Source organism: Saccopteryx leptura, chromosome 5 (assembly GCF_036850995.1).
Source record: "Saccopteryx leptura isolate mSacLep1 chromosome 5, mSacLep1_pri_phased_curated, whole genome shotgun sequence".
NCBI classification, from domain to species: domain Eukaryota; kingdom Metazoa; phylum Chordata; class Mammalia; order Chiroptera; family Emballonuridae; genus Saccopteryx; species Saccopteryx leptura.
In genome coordinates, this window is record NC_089507.1 from 35,327,768 (window position 1) to 35,353,583 (window position 25,816).

A 25,816-nucleotide genomic window follows, 5' to 3' on the forward strand; every position below is an offset into this window, starting at 1 on the left:
AAACTTTTTACACAGGGGGCCAGTTCACTGTCCCTCAGACCATTGGAGGGCCAGACTATAAAAAAAACTATGAACAAATCCCTATGCACACTGCACATATCTTATTTTAAAGTAAAAAAACAAAACGGAAACAAATACAATATTTAAAATAAAGAACAAGTAAATTTAAATCAACAAACTGACCAGTATTTCAATGGGAACTATGCTCCTTTCACTGACCACCAATGAAAGAGGTGCCCCTTCCAGAAGTGCGGTGGGGGAGGGGGGCAGATAAATGGCCTCAGGGGGCTGCATGCGGCCCGCGGGCCATAGTTTGGGGACCTCTGCTCTATCCGGTGTGACACACCTGGTCAGGCTCAAATTTATTCTTAATCATTCTACATGACAAAGGGTCAGAGTAGAAACTCACTTATAAAATCCATTGATTTATTCACCTAGTGTTCAACCTCTGTGTGTACACACAGCTCTGTGCTACATGCTAGCAAAAATAAAAAGAGAAGGCAAGGAGGAAGAAGATGATCCTACTGTCTGAACTGACAATTTCATGTTTTTATGCAGCATGAAAAGTGTAAATATATATACATACACTTTTATTCATTCAGTAAACATTTTCTAAAGAAATACTACAGTGTTTATCAAGCACCATGCTAGCATATACTCTTCTCAAACATTTTAAAGGATGTTAAAGGTTTCTGACATTTAATATCAATTATTATTTAATACTTTTTTCCAATATGTGATCTTAACTATGAAAGGGAACTATAGTAATCTAGTAAAAATTGGATTTATCTGACAAAACAATATTAAGAATCTTAGCATAAAAATCAGGCAATAAAATACCAACAACTGGGAATATCAAGTACGGGAAATCAGTGAAGAACATTAAATTCTTTCATCTAAATTGCTAAGACACCAAATAAAAAGAAATGTCAGGGATCTCTCCTATAAACACCCATAACACACTGTATTTCCTCTATTACAGTGTATCTCATATATTAGCTAAATATTGTTATATCCTCTGTCTCCTTCTCCAGATGGTAAGATCTGGATGGAGAGACAGAATCAATGACTGTCTAGTCTACTACAGCCTACCCAGAACCTAGCACAGTTTCTGGCATGCTTTGGGCATTTATATAATGTTATTAAATTGATGGAGATAATGGTGAAAAGAAGTGTGGAATGTAAACGCCGAAAAAGAAAATAACAAGAGCTAAGAAAAAGTTCTTTGGGAGATAAATTGATAGGAAATTAGTTCCTCAAATGTTAAACATGGAGTTACTATATGACTCAGCAAACTCATTTCCAGTTAAGTACCAAAGAGAAATGAAAAATATTTCCATGCCAAAACTTGTATACAAATATTTATAGCAGCATTATTCATAATAACCAAAATATGGAAACAACCCAAATGTCTGTCAAATGATGAATGATAACAAGATGATGAATGATACCAAAGTCCACACAATGTTTTATCATTCATCAATAAAAAGGAATAGAGTACTTAAAACAGGTTACAATACAGACTAACATCAAAAACATTATGGTAAGTCAAAAAATGTTAGTCACAACAGAACACACATTGTATGATTCCATTTATTTATTTATATATTTTTCCCAATGCAATTGCATTTCTTTTTCAAAAAAATTATTGACATTTAGACAGAGAGGAAGTGAGAGAGAGAGAGAAACATCAATTTGTTGTTCCACTTATTTATGCATTCACTGGTTGATTCTTGTATGTGCCCTGACAGGGAATCAGACCCGCAATTTTGGCCTGTTAGGGTATGATCTCGTCTATATGAAATGTCTAGAAAAGGCAACTCTGTAGGAGCACAAAGGAGGTGAGTGGTTGCCCAGGGCTGGACAGTTGTAGGGGTACAAATTTCTTTTGGGGATGATGAAAATGTTCTTAGATTATAATGAGAGCTGGCACAATTCTCTGTAAATACATTAATGACCACTGAATTGTATACTTTAAATTGATAAACTTTCTGAGATGTAAATTACATTTCAATAACTATTACAATCATTATCTGGGAAAAGGGAGCAGAGTCACAAATAGCAAGAGATTTTGCAAAAGGTGCCTTTGATAAAATTTCTAAAGTTAAGTTTTCATAAATCGGGTTTAGACACTTGGCTATCCCCTGCTCAGTTACATTACTGAGGTCAAAGGCAAGCAATCTTTCCTATCTTATCCTGTGGAGCCTCACTGGGCATAAATATGGTTTCTGTTTATGGTTTTGGTGCTTGCTTTGTTCCCAAACGGGTGGTAAATGTAGCAGAGATTAGGGAAGATGGGAACTTGTCTGGGACATGATTACTCTTGTCTTTGGAAGCATGGGCCTAAACACTAGACTGGTCTGGCAACTTCTGTGACAACTCTGACATGGACATATCTTGGATTTTAGTTTATAGTACTGTTAAAGAAAGCAATATTCAAGGACACTTTTAAAGGTGGTAAAGCAGGCTTCATTCAGGACCACTGTGATTGGTATAAGGACCATTGCAGTGGAATTTTAGAGTGGGGAAGAGAGATTGGACTCAACCTCAAATACAATGTGGGCAAGTGAGAATTTATAGCCAGGGAAAAGGGCGAAGGTCAGTGGAAAATCACTGAGAGAAAATCACTAAGAGAAACATCAGAGGTAAGGGAAGTGGGCAGTTCTGGCTAAAACAATCTAACAGGATTCTTGCTGAAGACAAGACAGGGTGACCAGGTAGCACTTGGGGAATAATGGACAATGAGGAACCTGATCAGATATTGAGGGTAATCAGACATCAGATATGGAGGGTAGGGGTTTCTGGTTAAACTGACTTAGCAGGGCTCCTGCTAAAACTGCATTTTACAACATGTGCACAAATGGTCTAGGAGCGAGTTCGGAAGCCTGACTAAAGTCTGGTCAAGCAAAGACTTGGTCAATACGGAGGATATAAACCCCAGAAACAATATATTGATATATTATATACAATAAGAATAACTCATGTCTTAGGGTTCAGACAGAGCTTTGTTATGAGACTTGATATTATTTCTCATTTTTCTTTGTATATAGCATCTCCTTAATATTTAATAATTATAAATCAATCACATTCTACAACTAACTACAAAATAAATTTGCTTAAGATAGAATTCATCACAATGTCTGGTTATTTCGATCACTACCTATATAAATATTTGAAATAGGTTTTTAACAACTCACTTACCAGCTGCATTGTGCTTATGATATTCAATAATCTCAGGAATTGAACCAAATGCATGTTTTTCTGCCAGATAATACTTCTTGGGGGAGGTTGTTGTTTCCTTTATATGATAATGCCTGAAACCTGATGAGCCTTCCCTAGAACAAAAATCAAAATGTGTTAGAACTAAATTAGAATAATATAACTTCACTCTAAAAATGTTTTCTTCCAGGTCACCACAGGGTCTTTGCCTATGACCACTTCTATTTGCTGCATAAATTTTATTTTCTCCCATGTTCATCTTTAAAAGGTGGAAGTTTTTAAGTGGTCACTGATAACATTCTTGGTACCTTGCCTGAGATTGTGAAATAGAACATTTACCAAGTCCATTTACCAAGGTTAAAAGCCTTATAATAGCTATTAGCCAGCTACTGCTTTTTGTCCTCACTGTTGGTGTAAATATTTAGAGGACTGACACCTCTAAAAGTGAATAAGCTAGACTTGTAAAAACAAAATGTACAAAAACTATTTTAAATATCTTTCTAGAACACAGAGCTTCTGGAGTCATCTTTTGCTAAAAATCTTTTAAAGAACTCCCCCCCTGCTCTTAAGATAAAGCTCAGACCCCTTGACATTGACATAACCTAACCTCCACTTCTATTTCTCAGGCTTCTCTCTCTTCCTTTCACCCCATCCCTCTCACTCTATAATCCAGCTGCAACACTCTATTGTCAGTTCCTGGGACTCACTCTAGCCTCCCTCACTTCTGGGCAGTTTCCCGGCCTAAAACATTCTTTCTCTTCCCACCAATTTTTGCCGGTCTCACCTGTCATGTCTCAGCTTGAACACCACTAGGCAACATTAATGGTTAACTCAGATGTGTGTCTGGACTATGTACCCCTTTTCTCTCAGTTTCCCCCCAACACACACACATTGCTCCCCTCGCCTAGCATTCACTCTTATACTATCATAACTGTCTATTTCCTTTTCTGATGCCCCCACTAAGCTATTGGAGGGCAGGGTCTGTCTACTTAGCTCACTGCGGCATCCGCAGCACTTAACGTAGAGTACAGTAATTATTTGTTTAACGTTGCTAACATTTCTACAGCCATTCTCAACAAATGTGTATATATAAAACGATGAGAAAATTACTAAAATATAAATGTAAAAAAGTAAAAACTTTAAAAATCAAGTTTAGGTTTTCTGTTTTAATGCTGAAATGCAGCACATTTTTTTGAAAATTAGGAATCCTTACAAACTATATAGGAACTTCGTACACAAAACTCTAAATTCAAGATAGAGAGAGGGAGAGGGGGGAATGACTTACCCTCCAAATTTTGTGTAAAGGGAAACAGTGTACATGCCATGTTGACTGGAATCCCTTACCATAAAACCACCTTCTTTATCCTAAAATCCAAGTTAAGAAAATGATTTCCATTCAGTAACAAGTATCAGTGCCATGGAGAAGACTCAAGAACCCAATCTTAAGACTTTGGGACTATAATCCTTTACCTAGAAAAATCTGCTTTGGAGAAGCACAATTTACCAGCGGGGTACATCATATGGCTTTCCACTTGACATTACTGGGTCAGGAGATTGAAGAGAGCACACTCACCATCCCGCCTCCCCCATCACCAGTCTACACACACACAGTCTGAGACATTTCAACAAGATAATTTCTTGGGGCCCTTTCAGAACTAACAGATAAGATACTGCAACTCCTGTAAGTCCTGGACATGGGGGGGGGGGGGACAGATACTGGGAAAAAAACCACGTATTTTTGATTAATTGGGTTTCATTTCATACATTTTTAATATTTGCTGTAAGCTTTGATCCTGACTCAATACTTCCTTCTATCCAAACAGCATTTTTCCTGTAAATATCTCAGTGCTCTTTATAAGAATGTTTTTAAAAATCCTTAATTCCCCTGGAAGTCAATGTTAAATATCATCCTTTAGAAAAGGAGGGCTGGAGGCACCTATAACTTAAGCAGAGGAAACCAAAAGGCAGGACCAACAATAAATAACTAAAGGACAAATCCTCATCAGGTTCCAAGCCAAAGAGCAAGAAATAAAAGCCTGGAAGTTCAAGTAGCTCCCCACCAATAACACCGCAGTCCATCTCCAGCAATTAAACTGCTTTAAGATGAAAGGATGCTTCATGGTTGAAAAGTAAATGAATTTTATTCTGATTCATAGGAAAGATAATGGAATTAAATAAAACCCCACAAACAAATCAGGTAAGAACAATTAGGAACAATGATATAATATACTGCTCACAAAACTTAGGGGATATTTTATTGCTTCATATTCATTTTGAAGTATCCCCTCATTTTTGTGAGTAGTATAGTTAATCAGTAAAAAGTATAATAGCTACCATATATTTACTGAGAACTTATTCTGTTTTAATATGTTCTAATCTGGGGATTTATTTAATTCGCAAACCAGTCCTACGAGATAAGTACTACTGTAATCCTTGCTCTGCTTCACAGGTCAGGAAATGGGGTGCAGGTCACACCCCAGATCACACAGCTAGCAAGTAGCAGAGCCAGGATTGAGAGCCCAGGTCTTCTAGCCACCCACTTCCCCAGAGCTGCTGTCCAGTATGGGGTCACCAGGGAGGCACGTAAGAATCCTGTGGGGGAGACTTGGGTTGCATGTCATTTGAATCAAGCAAAGTCACCTGCTATTGCTCTCTTGATATAAACTACAGAAACAATTGTTCACACAAACTATGACTGCTGGTGATAAGCAGAAGACAAAATGAGAAAGCATGAGGTTAAAAGACTGGGAACCATTCATAAATAAATGACTGGATCATAAACGCAGAGAACTGTAGAGATCATCTAATCCAACTCCTCATCTTACAAATGAAAACAGACTAGGAAAGTCACAGCTAGACACCGGTTCGGTCCGCTTTACTAAGCCCACCCAGGTTCCTCAATGCTACATTTTATCCTTTCGTTTGATTCTTGTTAAAATGTAAGAATTTCAGAATGTTTCTTTCTAAAGGCAACCTACTACTGTATTAAAACTTTATTTCTAAAAGCTACATGTACTTGTAACAAAGTGAAATGCTTGGTCTCTCTGACTCCATCTGGCCCAAGCCTGCGTTGTTCCTATGGCCTTTAGGCTAACTAGCTGCTGCTTGTTCTTGCATATGGACATGCTGATCATTAGAAGAATTTTGCTAGCATCTGAGTTTTGCAAAAACACTCTCTCCCATTTCCCCATCCCTTGACATAAAAGAAGCCTGAACTCTACTTTCTTAAGATGTATTTGAAGATTGGTCTCCCATCCTCTTAGTTGGTGCCTTTTGATCAATAAATCTTTCTTACCCCACACTCTGAGGTTTTGAGTTTTAGTCTTTCAAAGAATCAGGCACCAAGACTTTGGATCAGTAATATACCATTAATGTTGATTATTTTAAAACAAATAACTTCAAGCAAAAAGGAAAAATACATTATCGTACTAAAGCAAATGATAAATCAGGAAGAGGAAAGAAAATTTTACCTATGTATAACTATTACATATGTTATGGGTTTAATGGAATGTTAAAAGCTTGCTGGAGTCCTAAGCCCTAGTCCTCCAGAATGTGACCTTAGCCCTAGTTGGGCAGCTAAGCAGGTTAGAGCATCGTCCTGATACAGCAAGGTTACGGATTCAATCCCTGGTCAGGGCACATACAACAATCAACTGGTGAATGCAAGGATAAGAGGAATAACAAACCTCTCTCTTTCTCTCTACCTACCCCTCGCTGCCACTTCCTCTCTCTTTAAAATCAACGGATTATTTAAAAAAAAAAAAAAGAATATGACCTTATTTGACTTACAGAAGGAATCAAGTTAAAATGAGGTCATTTAGGGTGGGCCCTACTCCAATATGACTGGAGTCCTTATGAAAGGGAAATATTGACACAGAGACAGACACATGGGGTGAGAAGAGACACCTGAAACAGACCGTCCCTCACAGCCCTCAGCAGGAGCCAACCCTGCTGGCACCCTGATTTCAGACTTCTCACCTCTAGAACCATGAAACAGTAAGTTTCCACTGTTGCAAGCCACTCCGTTTGTGGCCCTTAGTTATAGCCGCCCCAGGAAATAAACACAGCAGCATGAATTTTTAATACTTAAGAAGACAAAACCCTGTACCTCTGTCATAGTACTTCTTTAAGGCTTTAGGAACAGAGCTATGTGAAATCACTAGATTCACTACCATGAACTTGTGCTGAAACCAAACCCCCGCAACAAGCGCAGACACTTACTTCACTTCTGAGGAGTTGCTCTGCTTTGCTTCTGTTCATGTTTCTGCAATACCATCTGGACAGAAAAAGATACGTTTAAGACCTCCGGTTTCTTAAATTATTTCTCTTCTTATTTTCGCATTAACAAGGGAATATTTCTCATTAAGAACAAATACAATAAATAAGAACAAGACCTTGCTCCTAAATCTCAGTAATATAGACAACCACTAGTAATACAGTGTGTCCGTAAAGTCATGGTGCACTTTTGACCGGTCACAGGAAAGCAACAAAAGACGATAGAAATGTGAAATCTGCACCAAATAAAAGAAAAACCCTCCCAGTTTCTGTGGGATGATGTGGCAGCATGTGCGCATGCGCAGATGATGACGTAACACCGTGTATACAGCGTAGTAGCCCACGGCCATGCCAGTCAAGATGCGGTACAGAGGAAAGTTCAGTGTGTTCTGTGGCTCACTAAATTCAAATCCGTGACCAAAGTGCAACGTGAATATCAGCGCGTTTATAATGAAGCGCCACCACATAGGAATAACATTACTCGGTGGGATAAGCAGTTGAAGGAAACCGGCAGTTTGGTGGAGAAACCCCGTTCTGGTAGGCCATCAGTCTGTGACGAGTCTGTAGAGCAGGGGTCCCCAAACTTTTTACACAGGGGGCCAGTTCACTGTCCCTCAGACCGTTGGAGGGCCGGACTATAAAAAAAAACTATGAACAAATCCCTATGCACACTGCACATATCTTATTTTAAAGTAAAAAACAAAACGGGAACAAATACAATATTTAAAATAAAGAACAGTAAATTTAAGTCAACAAACTGACCAGTATTTCAATGGGAACTATGCTCCTCTCACTGACCACCAATGAAAGAGGTGCCCCTTGGCCCTGGCTGGTTGGCTCAGTGGTAGAGCATCGGCCTGGTTTGTGGAAGTCCCCGGTTCGATTCCCGGCCAGGGCACACAGGAGAAGCGCCCATCTGCTTCTCCACCCCTCCCCCTCTCCTTCCTCTCTGTCTCTCTCTTCCCCTCCCGCAGCCAAGGCTCCATTGGAGCAAAAGATGGCCCGGGCGCTGAGGATGGCTCCGTGGTCTCCACCTCAGGCGCTAGAATGGCTCTGGTCGCGACAGAGCGACGCCCCAGATGGGCAGAGCATCGCCCCCTAGTGGGCATGCCGGGTGGATCCGGGTTGGGCACATGTGGGAGTCTGTCTGACTGCCTCCCCGTTTCCAGCTTCAGAAAAATGAAGGAAAAAAAAAAAAGAGGTGCCCCTTCCGGAAGTGCAGCGAGGGCCGGATAAATGGCCTCAGGGGGCCACATGCGGCCCGCGGGCCGTAGTTTGGGGACCCCTGCTGTATAGGCTATAAGGCAGTGGTCCCCAACCCCCGGGCTGTGGACCGGTAGCAGTCCGTGGGCCATTTGATACCAGTCCGCAGAGAAAGAATAAATAACTTACATTATTTTCGTTTTATTTATATTTAAGTCTGAACAATGTTTTATTTTTTTAAAATGACCAGATTCCCTCTGTTACATTTGTCTAAGACTCACTCTTGACGCTTGTCTCGGTCACGTGATACATTTATCCGTCCCACCCTAAAGGCCGGTCCGTGAAAATATTTTCTGACATTAAACCGGTCCGTGGCCCAAAAAAGGTTGGGGATCACTGCTATACGGGATAGCTACCTAAGGAGCCCTAAAAAAATCTGTGCATGAGCCCATATCGAACTGCACTGAATAGGTATGAAACTGGGAGAGTTTTCCTTTTATTTGGTGCAGATTTCACATTTCTATCATCTTCTGTTGCTTTCCTGTGATTGGTCAAAAGTACACCATGACTTTACAGACACACTGTATTTAATGTATACAGGGGTCCTCAGGTTACAACATGGTTCTGTTCCTACGACAGTGATGTAACCTGAATTTTGGTGTAAGTCAAAACACACTCTAGCCTAAGACACTTACCTATCCTAACACACTTATAAAATCACAATCTAGAACATAAAAACACAACTAAACCACAGAAAAAGAATACTGTGTATTCTTCTGCCACGTGCTAGTTCACCCATGTAGTCTGTAAATAAGACACTAACGGTGTAAGACTCATGTCTCATTTTTTTAAAGTTTTTATGGGAGTGAGCATCGTAAACTCAAAATGTCATATGTCAAAACTATCATAACCCAAGGACCCCCGTATATACTTCCAGACATTTTCTACCCATATTTCCAATTTTTTACTATTATAATAATAGCAAGAATACATTTTACTCCACAGATTAAAATGTGGAGGAAATGTCACTTTACATTATTGTCTTTAATGTAGTTAAATCTTATCCCAAGCTCCCATCTCACCAATAGGCAGTGGACTTGATCTCAGGTCATTGTGGAGGCTTCTCCATTGAACTTCAGAAAGTGCCAAAAGGAACAGAACAAAACAGGAGAGCAGGCCTCGTGGGACTTCCAGACTCCCTGGTTCCAGTTGTACTTTGTATTTTTCCCTTCCTCCAGCAGGGAAAGCCTTTGCGCTTTCTTGTCTCGGGCATTTGCTGGGCCAAAAACAGGTGTTGGCTCTTTTTTATAAAAGGCTCTACCAGTGGTGGAAAATTCAGATGTCCAGAGGGGCCACGTTGATTTCAGTCCGCAGAGAAATCAACCCACCCCCAAGCCCTGAGGTCACCAGGGGCTCTGCTGTAGGAGTCCCACCATGGTCAAGCAGCGAAACCTGCCCTTCCACTGGTCCTGCCACCACTCTGTGCGACGATCCCCCCTCGCCTACTTATCCGTGTCCCTTATGAACCCTTGGGAAATCTTTTCTAAGGAAAGATGGCGACATCCACCACCCACCTCATCCTCAGGGGGGCTCCCTCTCCCTGCTTCCCCAGCCCAGTTTCTCCCTGAGATTACAGCTGACCTTTGAACAGCAGGGGTTAGGAATGCTGACACACACCCCCACCCTCCCACCCTGGAAGTTGAAAATCTGAGTATAACTTTTGACTGCCCAAAATACTTCACTGCTAATAGCCTGCTGAAGCTCAGAAGCCTTGTGGATAACATAAACGGTCAATTAACACATATTTTGTACATTAGGTACTGTAGTCCTACAATAAAGTAAGCTAGAGAAAAAGGAAATGTTATTCAGAGAAAGAAACATACGGAAGAGAAAATCCATTTACAGTATTGACTGGAAAAACATATGTGTATAAGTACAGTCCAAACCATGCCATTCAAGCACTAACTGTGTAAGCAAGTAGGCCCAAGAACGTGGACTGAGATTGTTTTCTTTGGCCTTCAGTTTTACACTTTTTTTTGGTTTTGGTTTATTTTAGATGCCCTTTCATGGGCAGGGAACCCTCCACCAAGGTCATATTTCCTGAGGTTCCTAATGTTATGAAATCAACGTGGCCCCTCTGGACATCTGAATTTTCCACCACTGGTAGAGCCTTTTATAAAAAAGAGCCAACACCTGTTTTTGGCCCAGCAAATGCCCGAGACAAGAAAGCGCAAAGGCTTTCCCTGCTGGAGGAAGGGAAAAATACAAAGTACAACACAAGATCTTTCTTTGGCCTTGAGTCTTTAGCAGTTGTGGAAGCCAAACACAAATTATCACCCTCAGTAGGAGCTGATGGCTGTTATTCCACTCGGAGCCTGAGGAATAACCAGGCCTCAGCTCTGTGGGCGAACGTTCAGATCTCACTGCTGTGGACCCAGCTGTATGAACTGGGCCCAAGTTCAACAGAATTGTTCTGATCAATCCATTTTTGAATACAAATAAGAAATATAATAAATGGAGACAGAATGAATTCTGTCCCTAAACCTTTTCCATGGGTACAAGAAACATTCATCAGAATGCCAGAAATAGTCACAAAAAATCAACTAAGGAAAGGTAACCAGAGCTCTCATTATGCATTGTAAGTCAGCAAAAAGATTTGGGGGGGGGGGGGAATCTCTTCATTAATAACAGAAGATCCAACCCCACTTTTTCACAGCAAGAATAAATAATTCAGGGTTCATCTCACATTTCAGATGTAAGAAATCAGCACGGCTAAAGTGTGGCTCTCAAAGGGAAATCAGACATAAGATCCCCAGAGAAAGAAAGGGGTCCTTTCCTCACTTATCATATTCAAGGCCCTGGGAAGGAAGAAAGGCAATAAGGAAAGAGAAGGAACCCTCTGCACGAAGGGCAGGTTCTCTGCCACACTGTTCTGGGGGTTTACTATCACGGCATTGGCGGATTCCCCAGAAAGGCCGTTTTCCCTCCCGAGGATATAAACTCAGATCTTTAAGGGTATGATGAAGGAAGGAGAGGAGGAAGGAGTGATGAACCAATAAACAGATGGGTCAACTAGTGGCGAGTATTTCCTAACAATTCTTTGCAGCTTCTTGCTCTTCTGTGGTAAGTATCAGCAGGCAGTAGTGGCTCCACGGAACTGGTCCTGTAAGGAAGAGCAGCTGCACACCCGGGTATCACGTGAGGGAGCCATCACGGGACTGCCTCTGTTACAGGGCAGTTGGCTCCCCTTGACAGAAGAAACTATCAGCTAGAAAGAATGCCCAGGATTTGTAAGTAGCTTGTCATTCCATCCTTAGATACCAAAAGCCTAATGTGAATGAGGTTTTTCACTTCAAACACTCCGGAAGAATAGGACTTCACGGTGGTGTCTGATTTGGGGAGACTCAGACCTTTCTGGAGAGGGAGAATCCAGACCAAGCTTCTTGGGCAGGGTAGGTTGGGTAAATTATAAAAAAGAAACATGTATAAATGAAGAAAAAACAGAAAACAACCACCCACCCACCAGCTAGCTACCAAAGTGCGCCGACTCTCTAATTTGCCCTCGCCCCCTCTGCCACCGAACTAAGGGCCTTATCTTAGACTTCTTCCTGTTTAAGGGCCCTATTATTTCTGTCACCTTCTCCCTTTAACATCTATTCAACAAGAACATCTTACTGCACCCAAGGTCTTCCCTGTAGCGGTCCCTCTGATCATTTCCTCCCCAAACTGTTCCTGGGGTGTGGGGGTCCCCTAGGTCCTGAGAGGCCCCGGGAGCCTCCGGCCTGGAGTTGCCTGGGCTTCTCTTCGGCCCGAACAGAAGCGCTCCCGATTCAACGGCTGGGAAAAGATTTTTTAACCTAGTCCTAGGGGACATTTAAGATGTGTTACAGGGCAGGCAAGAGCAGAATACACACAGCAGAGAGTGGAAGGACAGCAGGAGAAGAAGGGGCACTCTGTCACAGGAAGGACAAGTTTCCTCTTTCTCATCTAGCTGGCATGTCACAGTGCCACGTGGAATCCCTGACCTCTGGGCAGGTGGCTGAGGGACCTGACACAAGTTCACTGAGTCACTCAGAGGAGGAGGAGAATCCCTCAGAAGAATGAACATTTCCAAACGAAGATATATCCAAAAAAGTCAGGGCAAGAAATTATAAACTTCATAAAAATCCTTATTTGTAATCTCATGAGTCATGAGGGAGTCTCACATTTAAATGAGGATTATTTGGTTGCCAAGCACGCCCATCCTTAAAGTATCACTTTGCTCTCAGATCCCTTTAAAATCAGGTTCAAGGTTTAACCTTTTAGCATCTTCCTTAATTCTAAGGATTTGGCTGTATTTTCCAAAAATATTATTTGAGAACAGAAATACTATTTTATTTACATATTTTTATACCCTCACCTACTTATAAGCAACGTTGAGGTTTCCTATCACTAAGTACTGTGACTCTTGAACCTATTAATCCTTTCCTAGATTTTTAAGGTATATGCATGCTATAGCAGGGACAAGGACAGAGGAAAAAGCTTTTCATTGTCAGTGGTTGTGGTGGTGGTGATGTTTTTAAAGAAGTAAATGGAAACATCAGTACACCTCCACCTCCGCAGAATGACCACAAAGGAGCATTTGGTATATATGGGCCCCTCACTAAAACCTGGCCATGCACGGTTAGTGGGCATATGAATAACGTGCCCACTGTTTCCTCTGGAAGGCAATTTGGTGGTATGCATTTGGAGTCTAAGCAAGTTCAGAACTAGCCTTTAGCCCAGTACACAGATCTTTAGGGAGCTAATTAAAGACAATAAGCAGGAAGAGGGTTATCTCAGCTATTTTTACATACAAAGATGCCCACACAACATAATGCCACGCAAATAAGAAAATGATTATATAAATTATAGCACATCCATGTGCCACATGCCTGGCTGTCCCCCCTAAGGTCTCGCACAGTACCTGATAGTGAATACTTGATGAATTTATGACTGAATGAATTCAATGCAGTTATAAAAGTGTTTCCAAAGAAAATTTAATGGCATGAGGAAACAGACCCAGAATGTTCTATTAAGTGGAATAAACAGAACATAAAGAAGTATATATGGCATGATTCTATTTTTTTAAAAGATCAAAGGAAAATATACTAACATTAACAGAGGCCAATTCTATTTTATTTATAAGTAATTGTTTTACTAACTTCTTAATATTTTCAAACAATTTTAAAAAATTTTTAAAACAAATCATATTATTATACTCAGAAAAAAATAATCAAACATGTATTTTAAAAGGCCACTCTGGGAAACTATATTCTGATTTCTTGAATGAAAGAACAATGATCTGCATTTCAAAGTCATCTAAGCTTTGATTTGTTTAAAATAAATTCAATTGTATTGCTTATATAACTCCATTTACACATGGAACCTTCACATAAAATGTATTATGGAAACCAATTTTCTCAACATCTTTTACAGCTTAGACAACTGAATTAAGGATACATCAGTACCACCTTCTAAAGACAATAAATGATGTTCATTAATCTCCAAAATTCCTTACATAATTAAAAAGATAAAAACATTTTTTGAGCCCTGGCCTTGGCTCAGTGGTAGGGCGTCAGCCTGGAGTGTGGAAGTACCAGGTTCAATTTCCAGACAGGGCACACAGGAGAAGCACCTATATCTGCTTCTCCACCTTTTCCCTTCTCCTTTCTCTCTCTCTCTTCCGGTCCCACAGCCAAGGCTCCACTGGAGCAAAGTTGGCCTGGGCACTGAGGATGGCTTCATGGTTTCCGCCTCAGGCGCTAGAATGGCTCCGGTTCCAGTGGAGCAATGCCCCAGATGGGCAGAGCATTGCCCCCAGATGGGCATGCCAGGTGGATCTCGGTCAGGCGCATGTGGGAGTCTGCTGCCCCCCTGCTTCTAACTTCAGAAAAATCCAAAAAGAAACCACATTTTCCAGTTCTCCACATTCAAAATTAAACATTTACTTACTCATATTGATCTAAGTTGTTTGATTTCTTTCCTGTTACATAATTACTTGGAATATATCCTTCACTCCTAGAAATAAGAAAAATAATTTAGGTAAGCTGAGACATTACTAAAAACAACACTATTGCCTTCTTGAAATAACTAAAGCATAATATTGCCTAAAGCTTATAAGAAAGAAAAGCTGGCCCCCCAAAATTCAATATATCTATAGCATTTGATGCTTTACAAAGTACTTCGTCATCTAATCCTCACAAAAAGTTCTGAAGTAGGCAGGCCTTATTGTACCTACTTTCTGGTGGGGAAACCAAGGCTTAGAAAGATTTTGAGACTTTCTTAACATCCCAAAGCAAGCAGCAACAGGGCCAGAACTTGATCTCTGAAATGAATAGGTTCACAGTCCTTCCTAAAACTCCATGATGTTTCTCTTGAATTCAGAATTTCTTGGGATGTTTTAAAGAAACCATTACTTCAGAAAAGTTAAAGTGTTGGATAAAAATACCCACCACTCTAATACCTCAACAGTCCACATAGAGCATTCTTCCCTAGAGGATAGTCCTTGACCTTTACATCAATATCATCCGGGGAGTTTGTAAAAAGGCAAATTACTGAGTCACAGCCCAGGAGATCCAAATTGGAAAGGCCTGTGTGAGGCCAAGAAGTCTTTGATTTTACCCAAGATGACTCTTATGCACATGACAGGTTAAGAAGCACTCATAAGAGGTGGAATCTTGGAGAAGCCAAGATTTTCCACACAAGACAAACAAAAGGCATGTATAAAATTTAAAAAGTGAATAAAAACCTTGCAATTTTAAGTCTAAATTTGAACTATTAGTAAGTACTCATAATACACACACACACACACAAAGTGCATCGGTGTAACTGTTACATGGAGAAAGGCCCAGAAGCAAGGACAATCCAGTAGCAATTAGAATCCTAGCACCCCAACTGTTGCCTCCAAATACCATTTCTTACTAACAGGAGCTAGCATTCCTTGGGAAAATGGCAAATTGCAGGATTGGCCAGGAAAATTCCAAGATGAACCTGAGCCATTTTATTTTACCCAGAAAGTAAAGACGCTAAGGAACACTAAAGGGGCCTCCAACCCAAAACAATCACCACTGCCTTAAAATAGGACAAATCAAGCAAAAATAATAATGACTGCAATGGACTGACACCAAATACACAAGCAGCCATAATAACAATAACATATGTATTGGCCACCATTGTTATCACCAGCAGAAGCTCAGTCATTAACTCATTATTTTGAAAAGTGGTAAAAGAATCAAAGATGTATCTTGCCTTTTCTGCATGAAATAAATGAACTGGTGGATAAGGCAGTTCTTCCTTTGAGAATTAATAAATGCAGATGGAATGCAGAATTTTAAAAATTAGCATTTTGCAATTCCTTATGAAATAATGGCTTTAAGCAATAAGCATTAGTGGAAGCCAGAATCATTAGGTACACTACTGATGAAAGCCTTATGATGAACAGATAAGGTTAGCACCTGACCACTGAGGAAGCTTCACATCACTAGAAGTGGGGCAACCAGCCTGACTTTTGGTGGTGCAGTGAATAAAGCATCGACCTGGAACCCTGATGTCACCAGTTTGAAACCCTGGGCTTGCCTGGTCAAGGCACATCAGGAAGCAACTACTATGAATGGATTATTCTTGTTTCTCCCTCCTTTCTCTCTCTCTCCCTCTTTCTCTCTCTCTCTCTCTCTCCTCTCTCCTCTCTCCTCTCTCTTGAAGTTAATATACAAAAAAAATTTAAAAAAGCAAATTGAGACAACCAGATTCCAACTTCTAATGTGACCAAGCCCCTAAATTATAGTTTATAGAAAACATAGGCCCTAAGGACAGATTAAATGACACCTTGTGGCAGCAACTGGCTTAAGCTAGATGGTGGCTTACTTCATGGGATAAAAGACCTGGTTTCAGAAATAAATCAAAAATGTAAAAAAGGATGGTGGCTTTGTAGAATAAAAGAGAACACACTTCAGCCAAAATGCAATGTTTGGATCTTGTTTTAATCTTGATTAAACTGTAAAAATACATATTAGAGGTAATCAAGGGAAACTGAAATTCCATAATTGGTACAATCTTCAGACCTGGACCAGAGATTGCCCCTGCTCTGAGCTTGTACTTGCAAGAAGACACTAAAGCCCATGTTCTCCCAGCCCTCTTCCAACCCTCATCTAAGGAACTAGAACCCAGAATTCTTTGCCCATTGCCAAGGGCCACATGGGCCTTTCCGCTAGGTTCATCCTCTGATAGCAAACTACGCTGGCCGTGTGCACTCCCTTCCAGCCCAGACCTCAAGGGCGGCCAAGTTGGGGGATGGCTTTTGCAAAAAGATGTGATCAGACTTCGAATGTCGGGCTGGGAGATCGACCAAGTGCACATGAGACGAAGCCTCGGGAGGAGGGAAACAGACCAAGGAGGCAACCCGGGGAGCCGGCCCTCAGTGCACAGTCACATTCCAGAAGAGAACTCTCACTTTCTTTGTCATTTTGAAGTTATGTTTGGCAAGTTGGAGGACAAATATAAAATACAATTTTCTTCAAGATCAAAATTACCCAACTAAACATATAATGGGTAAGAAAGAGACCAGTGCAATGTATTCTAACTTCTGGAAAGAGATGGTTGATGCAATCACATTTATTGTATCACTATTAAGAATACACTGTGTCACTGCACATAATAATGTTTACTTTCATTTACGGCCAGCGGAACCAGCGGCATTCCATGAGAGTTACAGAGTACCTCTTATCACTCGGTACTTACCCCACCACGTGTCACAGAGAGGGAATACTTACCCATATTTATCTCTTGCTCTCCACCAATGAACGTCATTCTTTTCTAATATGATATACTCTTGGCCTCTCTCTAATCTTAGATCATGTGCTTCTGTTGCTTGGAAATCATACATAGCTACAACTATTTCTTCACTATTATCTTCTTCTTCAGGTGGAATTGGTGGGGGAGGCCTTCTCTAAGGAAAGGAGATAACACGTGAGAGTTTAGTCTTCTGTGTGAAGTAAAATGCTAAATGAGTCACACATCACCACAGAATAAAGCTGAAACTTCATGTCTAGCTAACATAATCAGGTGATCCCTTCATGAGTTTGATGCTACTGGACTTCTCATGTGTTTCAGAATATAGGCCATGAGTAAAAACTGTCTTTAAACATCAGAGGCTTCTGCTCAGGGTCAGGGGTTGCTTTCCAGGGAGAGGGGAGGGTAACATGTGAGTAGAAACCAGAAGGACTAATGGTGGGCCCACCATTCAAACAGCCCGCAATGAGGAAAGCACTCTGTGGTGTGGAGACTTTGATCAAGTCTCCTCCCACTCAAAGGAACTTGCATTTCTCTGTGCTTACTGTGTGCAAGGCACACAGTAGCACCTAACACACTCTTCATCATTTATTCTTAATACTGATCCCAGCAGTAGAGTACATAATTCTCCATTTACAACTGAGGAAACAAGGGTTTAAGTAACCCTCTGAAAGTCACCCAAATCAGATTCACATTGGATCAGATCCTGTCCGGGTCCAAAGTACATGGCTTTTCCAATATGCCCCACTCTTCAAAGGAATTTCATGAAGTCAGTGAAGTCACTCTTTTGTCCTAATAGGTTGTTTTAACACTGAAATTTTTCATCTGACCAGTGGTGGCACAGTGGATAGAGGGTCAACCTGGGACACTGAGGTCCCAAGTTAAAAACCCCAAGGTCATTGGTTTGAGCATAGGATCATCAAAATAACCCCATGGTCTTTGGCTTGAGCCCAAAGGTCACTGGCTTGAAGCCCAAGATTGCTGGCTTGAGCAAGGGGTTACTGGCTCAGCTCGAGCCCCCCCCCAGTCAAGGCACATATGAGAAGCAATCAATGAACAACTAAAGTGACACAGCTATGAGTTGATGCTTCTCATCTCTCTCCCTTTCTCTCTGTTGGTCTGTCTGTCTCTCTCTCTCTCACACTAAAAAAAATAAATAAATAATCCAAACAAACTGAAATATTCCTTTGAAATTCCACACCTCTTATACAATTATTGCAGCCAAAATACAAGCAAATGACAGATAACAGGGGCCCCAATGATAATATCTGATACATTTAATATTATTTGACAAAAAAAAATCAAATAAGCTACAGCATATCTGTTTCTGACATGACGGGGGATAGAAACGGAGCCACATGAAGGAATATAAAAATACTAACTGCAAGTGCTTTACAGAAGTGAAAAGCCACCTACCTTCTTTGTGTCTGGTGCTGGAGGTAGTGCTTTTCTTATACCTGAAAATGATAATAACAAAAATAAGTTAAAATGTCATCTACCAATGATTGATACTTTCATGAAAAAGTGAAAATGAACACATAAGCAAGAAGTCCACTCTGATGGTTGCACTCTGGGGCATGCTGCTTGAAGCACTATTTGGAACAGAATTTTAAAATGTTACTGAAGTTGGTTTGAATTTCTGTCTTTCTGAACAGATTGCAAATGCCACAGGGATGGGGCCATGTCTTAGTCTTCATAAACAATTGGGACTACATCAAACTAAAAAGCATCTGGTCGGCAAAGAAAACTGTCAACAAATGAAAAGGCAGCCTATGGAAGGGGAGAAAATATTTGCAAACCACATATTGGATAAGGGTTTAATATCCAAAATGAACAAGGAACTCATACAACTCACTAGCAACAACATTAATAGTAATAATAACAATAATAAATGAGCAACAGAGCTAAAGACATTTTTCCAAAAAATATATGAAAATGGCCAACAGGTATATAAAACAATGCACAATATCATTAATAACTATGAAAATGCGAATCAAAACTACAATGAAATATCACTTCACATGTATTAGAATGGCTTTTATCAAAAACACAAGAGACAGATACATAAAGAAAGTCTCAGGAGGAGACAAGATGGTGCTGGAGTAGGCGGACGTACCAACATCTACCTCCCAGAACCAAAGTGGATTACAAACTAATTTTAAGAACTATCATCTGGAAAAACCAACTTTGGACTAAACTAAGAGGACTCTTCAACCAAGGAACACTGAAGAAGCCACACCGAGACTGGTAGGAAAAGCGGAAATGCGGAGAAGGCTGCCCAGCTCCCCAGAGTGAACGGCAGCAGGGAGAAACTCGCCTGGCGGGAAGTGAGTATAGCAGAGGGGGAAGGGTCCTGAGCCCCAGGAACAAAGCCCCAGCCTGCAGCCCCAGAGCCCAGAGGAGGCGTAAGGACAGTATTTAGCTGGAAACAAGTCAGGATACTGTTTGTGAGAAAGAGTCTGATTTCTCAGACCCAGGATCCTTCTTAAAGGGACCACGCAGAACATCTCTCTCACAACCACTCACCTGGGGCTCCTGGAGACGGGGAAAGAGGAGAGGACTAGAGTAACAGGAAGAGAGTGTAATCTAGGAGGCACAGGGAGAAACATTTTGGGAGATAGCCACCCTAACCCCTGGGACGAGTCACTCCCCAAAGCTGAAGTGAATATTTCCCCCAGAAACAGTAATACCAGCAAAGGGAAGCAGGAGAGCAGCCAAACAAGCTCCCCCGCGGCATTCAGAGCAGAGTCGCATAGAAGGAGTGAGCTTTGGGTCTACAGTAGTGAGTCTTAGGGTCCGAGCTGCAACGCCCCCACCCACGTGGCTGAGGGCACGCTGGAGGGCGGGCAGCAGCGGGAGACAAAAGCGCGGTTCTGCTGGCAGGGGCGGAAGCCAGCTGGCCACCACTGGGCTCAGGTGTGAGCTCAATCTTGCCCGGCTGGGGACAAGGGGGCGTGCAAAAGCAGTCAAGCTCAGCTGCCGGCAGCCTGTAATCCAGCCTGCGGGAGAAGGGCGGGAACCCTGGACGGGTGGAGACCAGACCCTGAGCAAGAGTGCAGGGGCACAGCCTTGCCCCGCCCGTGCAACCCAGGCTTGCGGTCTGACTTGGTAGCCGGCTCCTCCTGCGGGGGTGGAGCCAAAAGCCCAGAAGAGGCAGAGGTCCGCTACTGAGCTGAGCTTGGGCACGCAGTCCTGCCCGGTGGTAGAGCCAAGGCTAGCAGCCGTTCCTTGAGTAGGCTCCTCCTGCAAGGGCAGGGCAAAATCCCGGAAACAGGCGAAGACCCGCAGCTGAGCAAAGGTGCTCACCAGTTCCCTCAGGACCAAGCATAACATCACACACAGGGGCGGGGCAAAGGCCAAGGCCACCAACGCTTGTACACCCAAGCGCGTGATCACAGCCACTCCCGTGAAGAGAAAATATGGAGGCAGAGAAATAAAACACAAATAAACCAAGAGAAATCCCCAGAAAAGGACCTAAGTGAATCAGATATAACCAAATTACCAGATGCAGAGTTTAAAATAACGATTGTTAGGATGCTCAAAGATATTAGAACAACCATAGATGGCCATTACAAAAACCTAAATAAAAAGATAACAAATATAAAAAAAGACATTGAAATAATAAAAAAGAATCAGTCAGAAATGACAAATACAATATCTGAAATAAAGAATACAATGGAAGGAATTAAAAGCAGGATGGATGAAGCAGAGAATCGAATCAGCGAGTTAGAGGCCATGATAAATAAAGGCATGGAAGCAGAGCAGAAAAAAGAAAAGAGACTCAAAAAGTCTGAGGAAACTAAGAGAGCTCTGTGACAACATGAAGAGAAATAACATCTGCATCATAGGGGTTCCTGAAGAAGAAGAGAAAGAACAAGGGATAGAGACTTTGTTGAAACATATCATAGAGGAAAACTTCCCCCAATTAAGGCAGGAAAACATTTCACATGTTCAGGAAGCACAGAGAACTCCATTAAGGAGAAACCCGAAGAAACCAACACCAAGACACATCATAATTAAAATACCAAAGCTAAAAGATAAAGAGAAAATATTAAAAGCTGCTAGAGAAAAAAAGACTATCACCCACAAAGGAGCCCCCATAAGGATGACTTCTGACTTCTCAACAGAAACACTTGAGGCCAGAAGGGAATGGCAAGAAATATTCAAAGTAATGCAGAACAAGAACCTACAACCAAGACTACTTTATACAGCAAGGCTATCATTTAAAATTGAAGGAGAAATAAAAAGATTTACAGACAAAAAAAAACTCAAGGAATTCACAGCAACCAAACCAAGGCTGCAAGAAATGCTAAGGGACCTGTTGTAAACAGATCAAAGGAAAAAAAGAATATAGCAAAAGAGGAATACAGTTTTAAAGAAAAAAATGGCAATAAACAATTACATATCAGTAATAACCTTAAATGTTAATGGATTAAATGATTCGATCAAGAGACATAGGGTAGCTGCATGGATAAGAAAACAGGACCATACATATGCTGTCTACAAGAGACACACCTTAAATTAAAAGATGCACACAGACTGAAGATTAAAGGATGGAAAAAAATATTTCACGCAAATGGAAATGAAAAAAAAGCTGGGGTAGCAATACTTATATCAGACAAAATGGACTTTAAAACAAAGACCATAGTTAGAGATAAAGAAGGTCATTATATAATGATAAAGGGAGCAATCCAAAAGGAAGATATAACCATTATAAATATCTACGCACCTAATATAGGAGCCCCTAAATATATAAAGTAGACTTTGATGGACTTAAAGGGCGAGATCAACAGCAATACTATAATAGTAGGGGATTTCAATACCCCATTAACATCATTAGATAGATCCTCAAGAAAGAAAATTAACAAAGAAACAGCAGACTTAAAGGACAAATTATATCAACTGGATTTAATAGATATCTTCAGAACCTTTCACCCTAAAACAGCAGAATATACATTCTTTTCAAGTGCTCATGGTACATTCTCTAGAATAGACCACATGTTAGGGCACAAAAGCGGTCTCAACAAATTTAAGAAGATTGAAATCATATCGAGCACTTTTTCTGATCACAATGGCATTAAACTAGAAATCAACCACAATATAAAAATTGAAAAACATTCAAACACTTGGAAACTAAAGAGCATGTTATTAAATAACAAATGAGTTAACATTGAGATCAAAGAAGAAATTAAAAAATTCCTAGAAACAAACGATAATGAGCATACATCAACTCAAAATTTATGGGACACAGCAAAAGCAGTCCTGAGAGGGAAGTTTATAGCATTACAGGCATACCTCAAGAAGCTAGAAAAAGCTCAAATAAACAACTTAACCCTGCATCTAAAAGAACTAGAAAAAGAACAGCAAGTAAAGCCCAGAGCTAGTAGAAGGAAGGAAATAATAAAGATCAGAGCAGAAATAAATGACATAGAGGCTAAAGAAACAATACAGAGGATCAATGAAACCAGGAGCTGGTTCTTTGAAAAGGTAAACAAGATCGATGAACCTTTAATGAGACTCACCAAGAAAAAAAGAGAGAGGACTCAAATAAATAAAATTAGAAATGAGAGTGGAGAAATAACAACTGACACAACAGAAATACAAAATATTGTAAAAAAAAATACTATGAAGAACTGTACGCCAAAAAACTGGACAACCTAGATGAAATGGACAAATTCCTTGAATCATATAATCTTCCAAAAATCAATCTGGAAGAATCAGAAAACCTAAAGAGATGAATTACAACAAATGAGATTGAAACAGCTATCAAAAAACTCCCAAAGAAGAAAACTGCAGGGCCTGATGGCTTCACAAGTGAATTCTACCAAATATTCAAAGAAGAACTAACTCCTATCCTTCTCAAGCTATTTCAAAAAATTCAAGAGGAAGGAAGACTTCCAAACTCCTTTTATGAGGCGAGCATAATTCTGATTCCAAAACCAGGCAAAGACAACACAAAAAAAGAAAATTATAGGTCAATATCCCTGATGAACTTAGATGCAAAAATCCTCAACAAAATATTAGCAAACCAATCCAGCAATATATGAAAAAAAATCATACACCATGATCAAGTGGGATTTATTCTTCGGAGGCAAGGCTGGTACAATATTCGCAAATCAATCAATGTGATTCATCACATAAACAAAAGAAAGGAGAAAAAACACATGATAATTTCAATAGATGCAGAAAAAGCATTTGATAAAATCCAGCACCCATTCATGATCAAAACTCTCAGCAAAGTGGGAATACAGGGAACATACCTCAACATGATAAAGGCCATCTATGACAAACCCACAGCCAACATCATACTCAATGGGCAAAAATTAAAAGCAATCCCCTTAAGATCAGGAACAAGGCAGGGGTGCCCCCTTTCACCACTCTTATTCAACATAGATCTGGAAGTCCTAGCCACAGCAATCAACAAGAAAAAGATATAAAAGGCATCCGAATTGGAAAAGAAGAAGTAAAACTATCATTATTTGCAGCTGATATGATATTGTATATAGAAAACCCTAAAGTCTCAGTCAAAAAACTACTAGACCTGATAAATGAATTCGGCAAGTGGTAGGATATAAAATCAATACTCAGAAATCAGAGGCATTTTTATACACTAATAATGAACTGTCAGAAAGAGAAATCAAGGTATCAATCCTCTTTAGCATTGCAACCAAAAAAATAAAGTACCTAGGAATAAATCTAACCAAGGAGATTAAAGACTTGTACTCGGAAAATTATAAAACATTGATAAAAGAAATCAGGGAAGATACGAACAAGTGGAGGCATATACCGTGCTCATGGTTAGGAAGAATAAACATCATTAAAATGTCTATATTACCCAAAGCAATTTATAAATTCAATGCAATACCAATTAAAATACCAATGACTTACTTCAAAGATATAGAACACATATTCCAAAAATTTATATGGAACCAAAAGAGAACACGAATAGCCTCAGCAATCTTGAAAAGGAAGAATAAAACGGGAGGTATCACACTTCCGGATATCAAGTTATATTATAAGGCCACTGTACTCAAAACAGCATGGTACTGGCATAAGAACAGGCACATAGATCAATGGAACAGAAAAGAGAACCCAGAAATAAACCCACAGCTCTATGGACAACTGATATTACCTCCTTTGACAAAGGAGGTAAGGAAATACAATGGAGTAAAGACAGCCTCTTCAACAAATGGTGTTGGGAAAATTGGACAGCTACCTGCAAAAAAATGAAACTAGACCACCAACTTACACCACTCACAAAAATAAACTCAAAATGCATAAAAGACTTAAATGTAAGCTGTGAAACCATAAGCCTCTTAGAAGAAAACATAGGCAGTAAGCTCTCTGACATCTCTCGCAGCAATATATTTGCTGATTTGTCTCCACAGGCAAGTGAAATAAAAGACAAGATAAACAAATGGGACTTTATCAAACTAAAAAGCTTCTGCACAGCTAAAGACAATAAGAACAGAATAAAAAGACAAACTACACAATGGGAGAATATATTTGACATTGCATCTGATAAGGGGTTAATAACCAAAATTTATAAAGAACTTGTAAAGCTTAATACCAGGAAGACAAACAATCCAATCCAAAAATGGGCAAAAGAAATGAATAGACACTTCTCCAAAGAGGACACTCAGATGGCCAATAGGCATATGAAAAAATGTTCAACATCATTAATGATTAGAGAAATGCAAGTTAAAACCACAATGAGATATCACCTCACACCAGTCAGAATGGCGCTCATCAATAAAACAACACAGAATAAGTGCTGGCGAGGATGTGGATAAAAGGGAACCCTCCTGCACTGCTGGTGGGAATGCAGACTGGTGCAGCCACTGTGGAAAACAGTATGGAGATTCCTCAAGAAATTAAAAATCGAACTGCCTTTTGACCCAGCTATACCACTGTTAGGAATATATCCCAAGAACACCATAGCACTGTTTGAAAAGAAGAAATGCACCCCCATGTTTATGGCAGCATTGTTCACAATAGCAAAGATCTGGAAACAGCCCAAGTGTCCATCAGAGGACAAGTGGATTAAAAAGCTTTGGTATATATATACTATGGAATACTACTCAGCCATAAGAAATGATGACATAGGATCTTTTACAACAACATGGATGGGCCTTGATAACATTATACTGAGCGAAAGAAGTAATTCAGAAAAAACTAAGAACTATATGATTCCATACATAGGTGGGACATAAAGATGAGATTCAGAGACATGGACAACAATGTTGGGGTTACAGGGTGGGGGGAGGAGAAGGAGGGGGTTGGGGGAGAGGAGGGGCACAAAGATCATGGC

At 40.4% G+C, this 25,816-nt stretch overlaps 1 protein-coding gene across 5 annotated transcripts in view; it reads right to left on the reverse strand.

Annotated features, from left to right (window-relative positions):
• Positions 1-25,816, reverse strand: part of TEC (tec protein tyrosine kinase) — a 139,018-nt gene that overhangs the window by 18,147 nt on the left and 95,055 nt on the right. For all 5 annotated transcript variants that reach the window (XM_066384405.1, XM_066384404.1, XM_066384406.1 and 2 more), the window contains 6 exons: positions 18,922-18,962; positions 17,487-17,662; positions 14,671-14,736; positions 7,441-7,495; positions 4,505-4,584; positions 3,202-3,335 (listed from right to left, as the gene is read on the reverse strand). In XM_066384405.1, the coding sequence (XP_066240502.1) occupies positions 3,202-3,335; positions 4,505-4,584; positions 7,441-7,495; positions 14,671-14,736; positions 17,487-17,662; positions 18,922-18,962 (552 nt within the window). The remainder of the gene's footprint in view (positions 1-3,201; positions 3,336-4,504; positions 4,585-7,440; positions 7,496-14,670; positions 14,737-17,486; positions 17,663-18,921; positions 18,963-25,816) is intronic.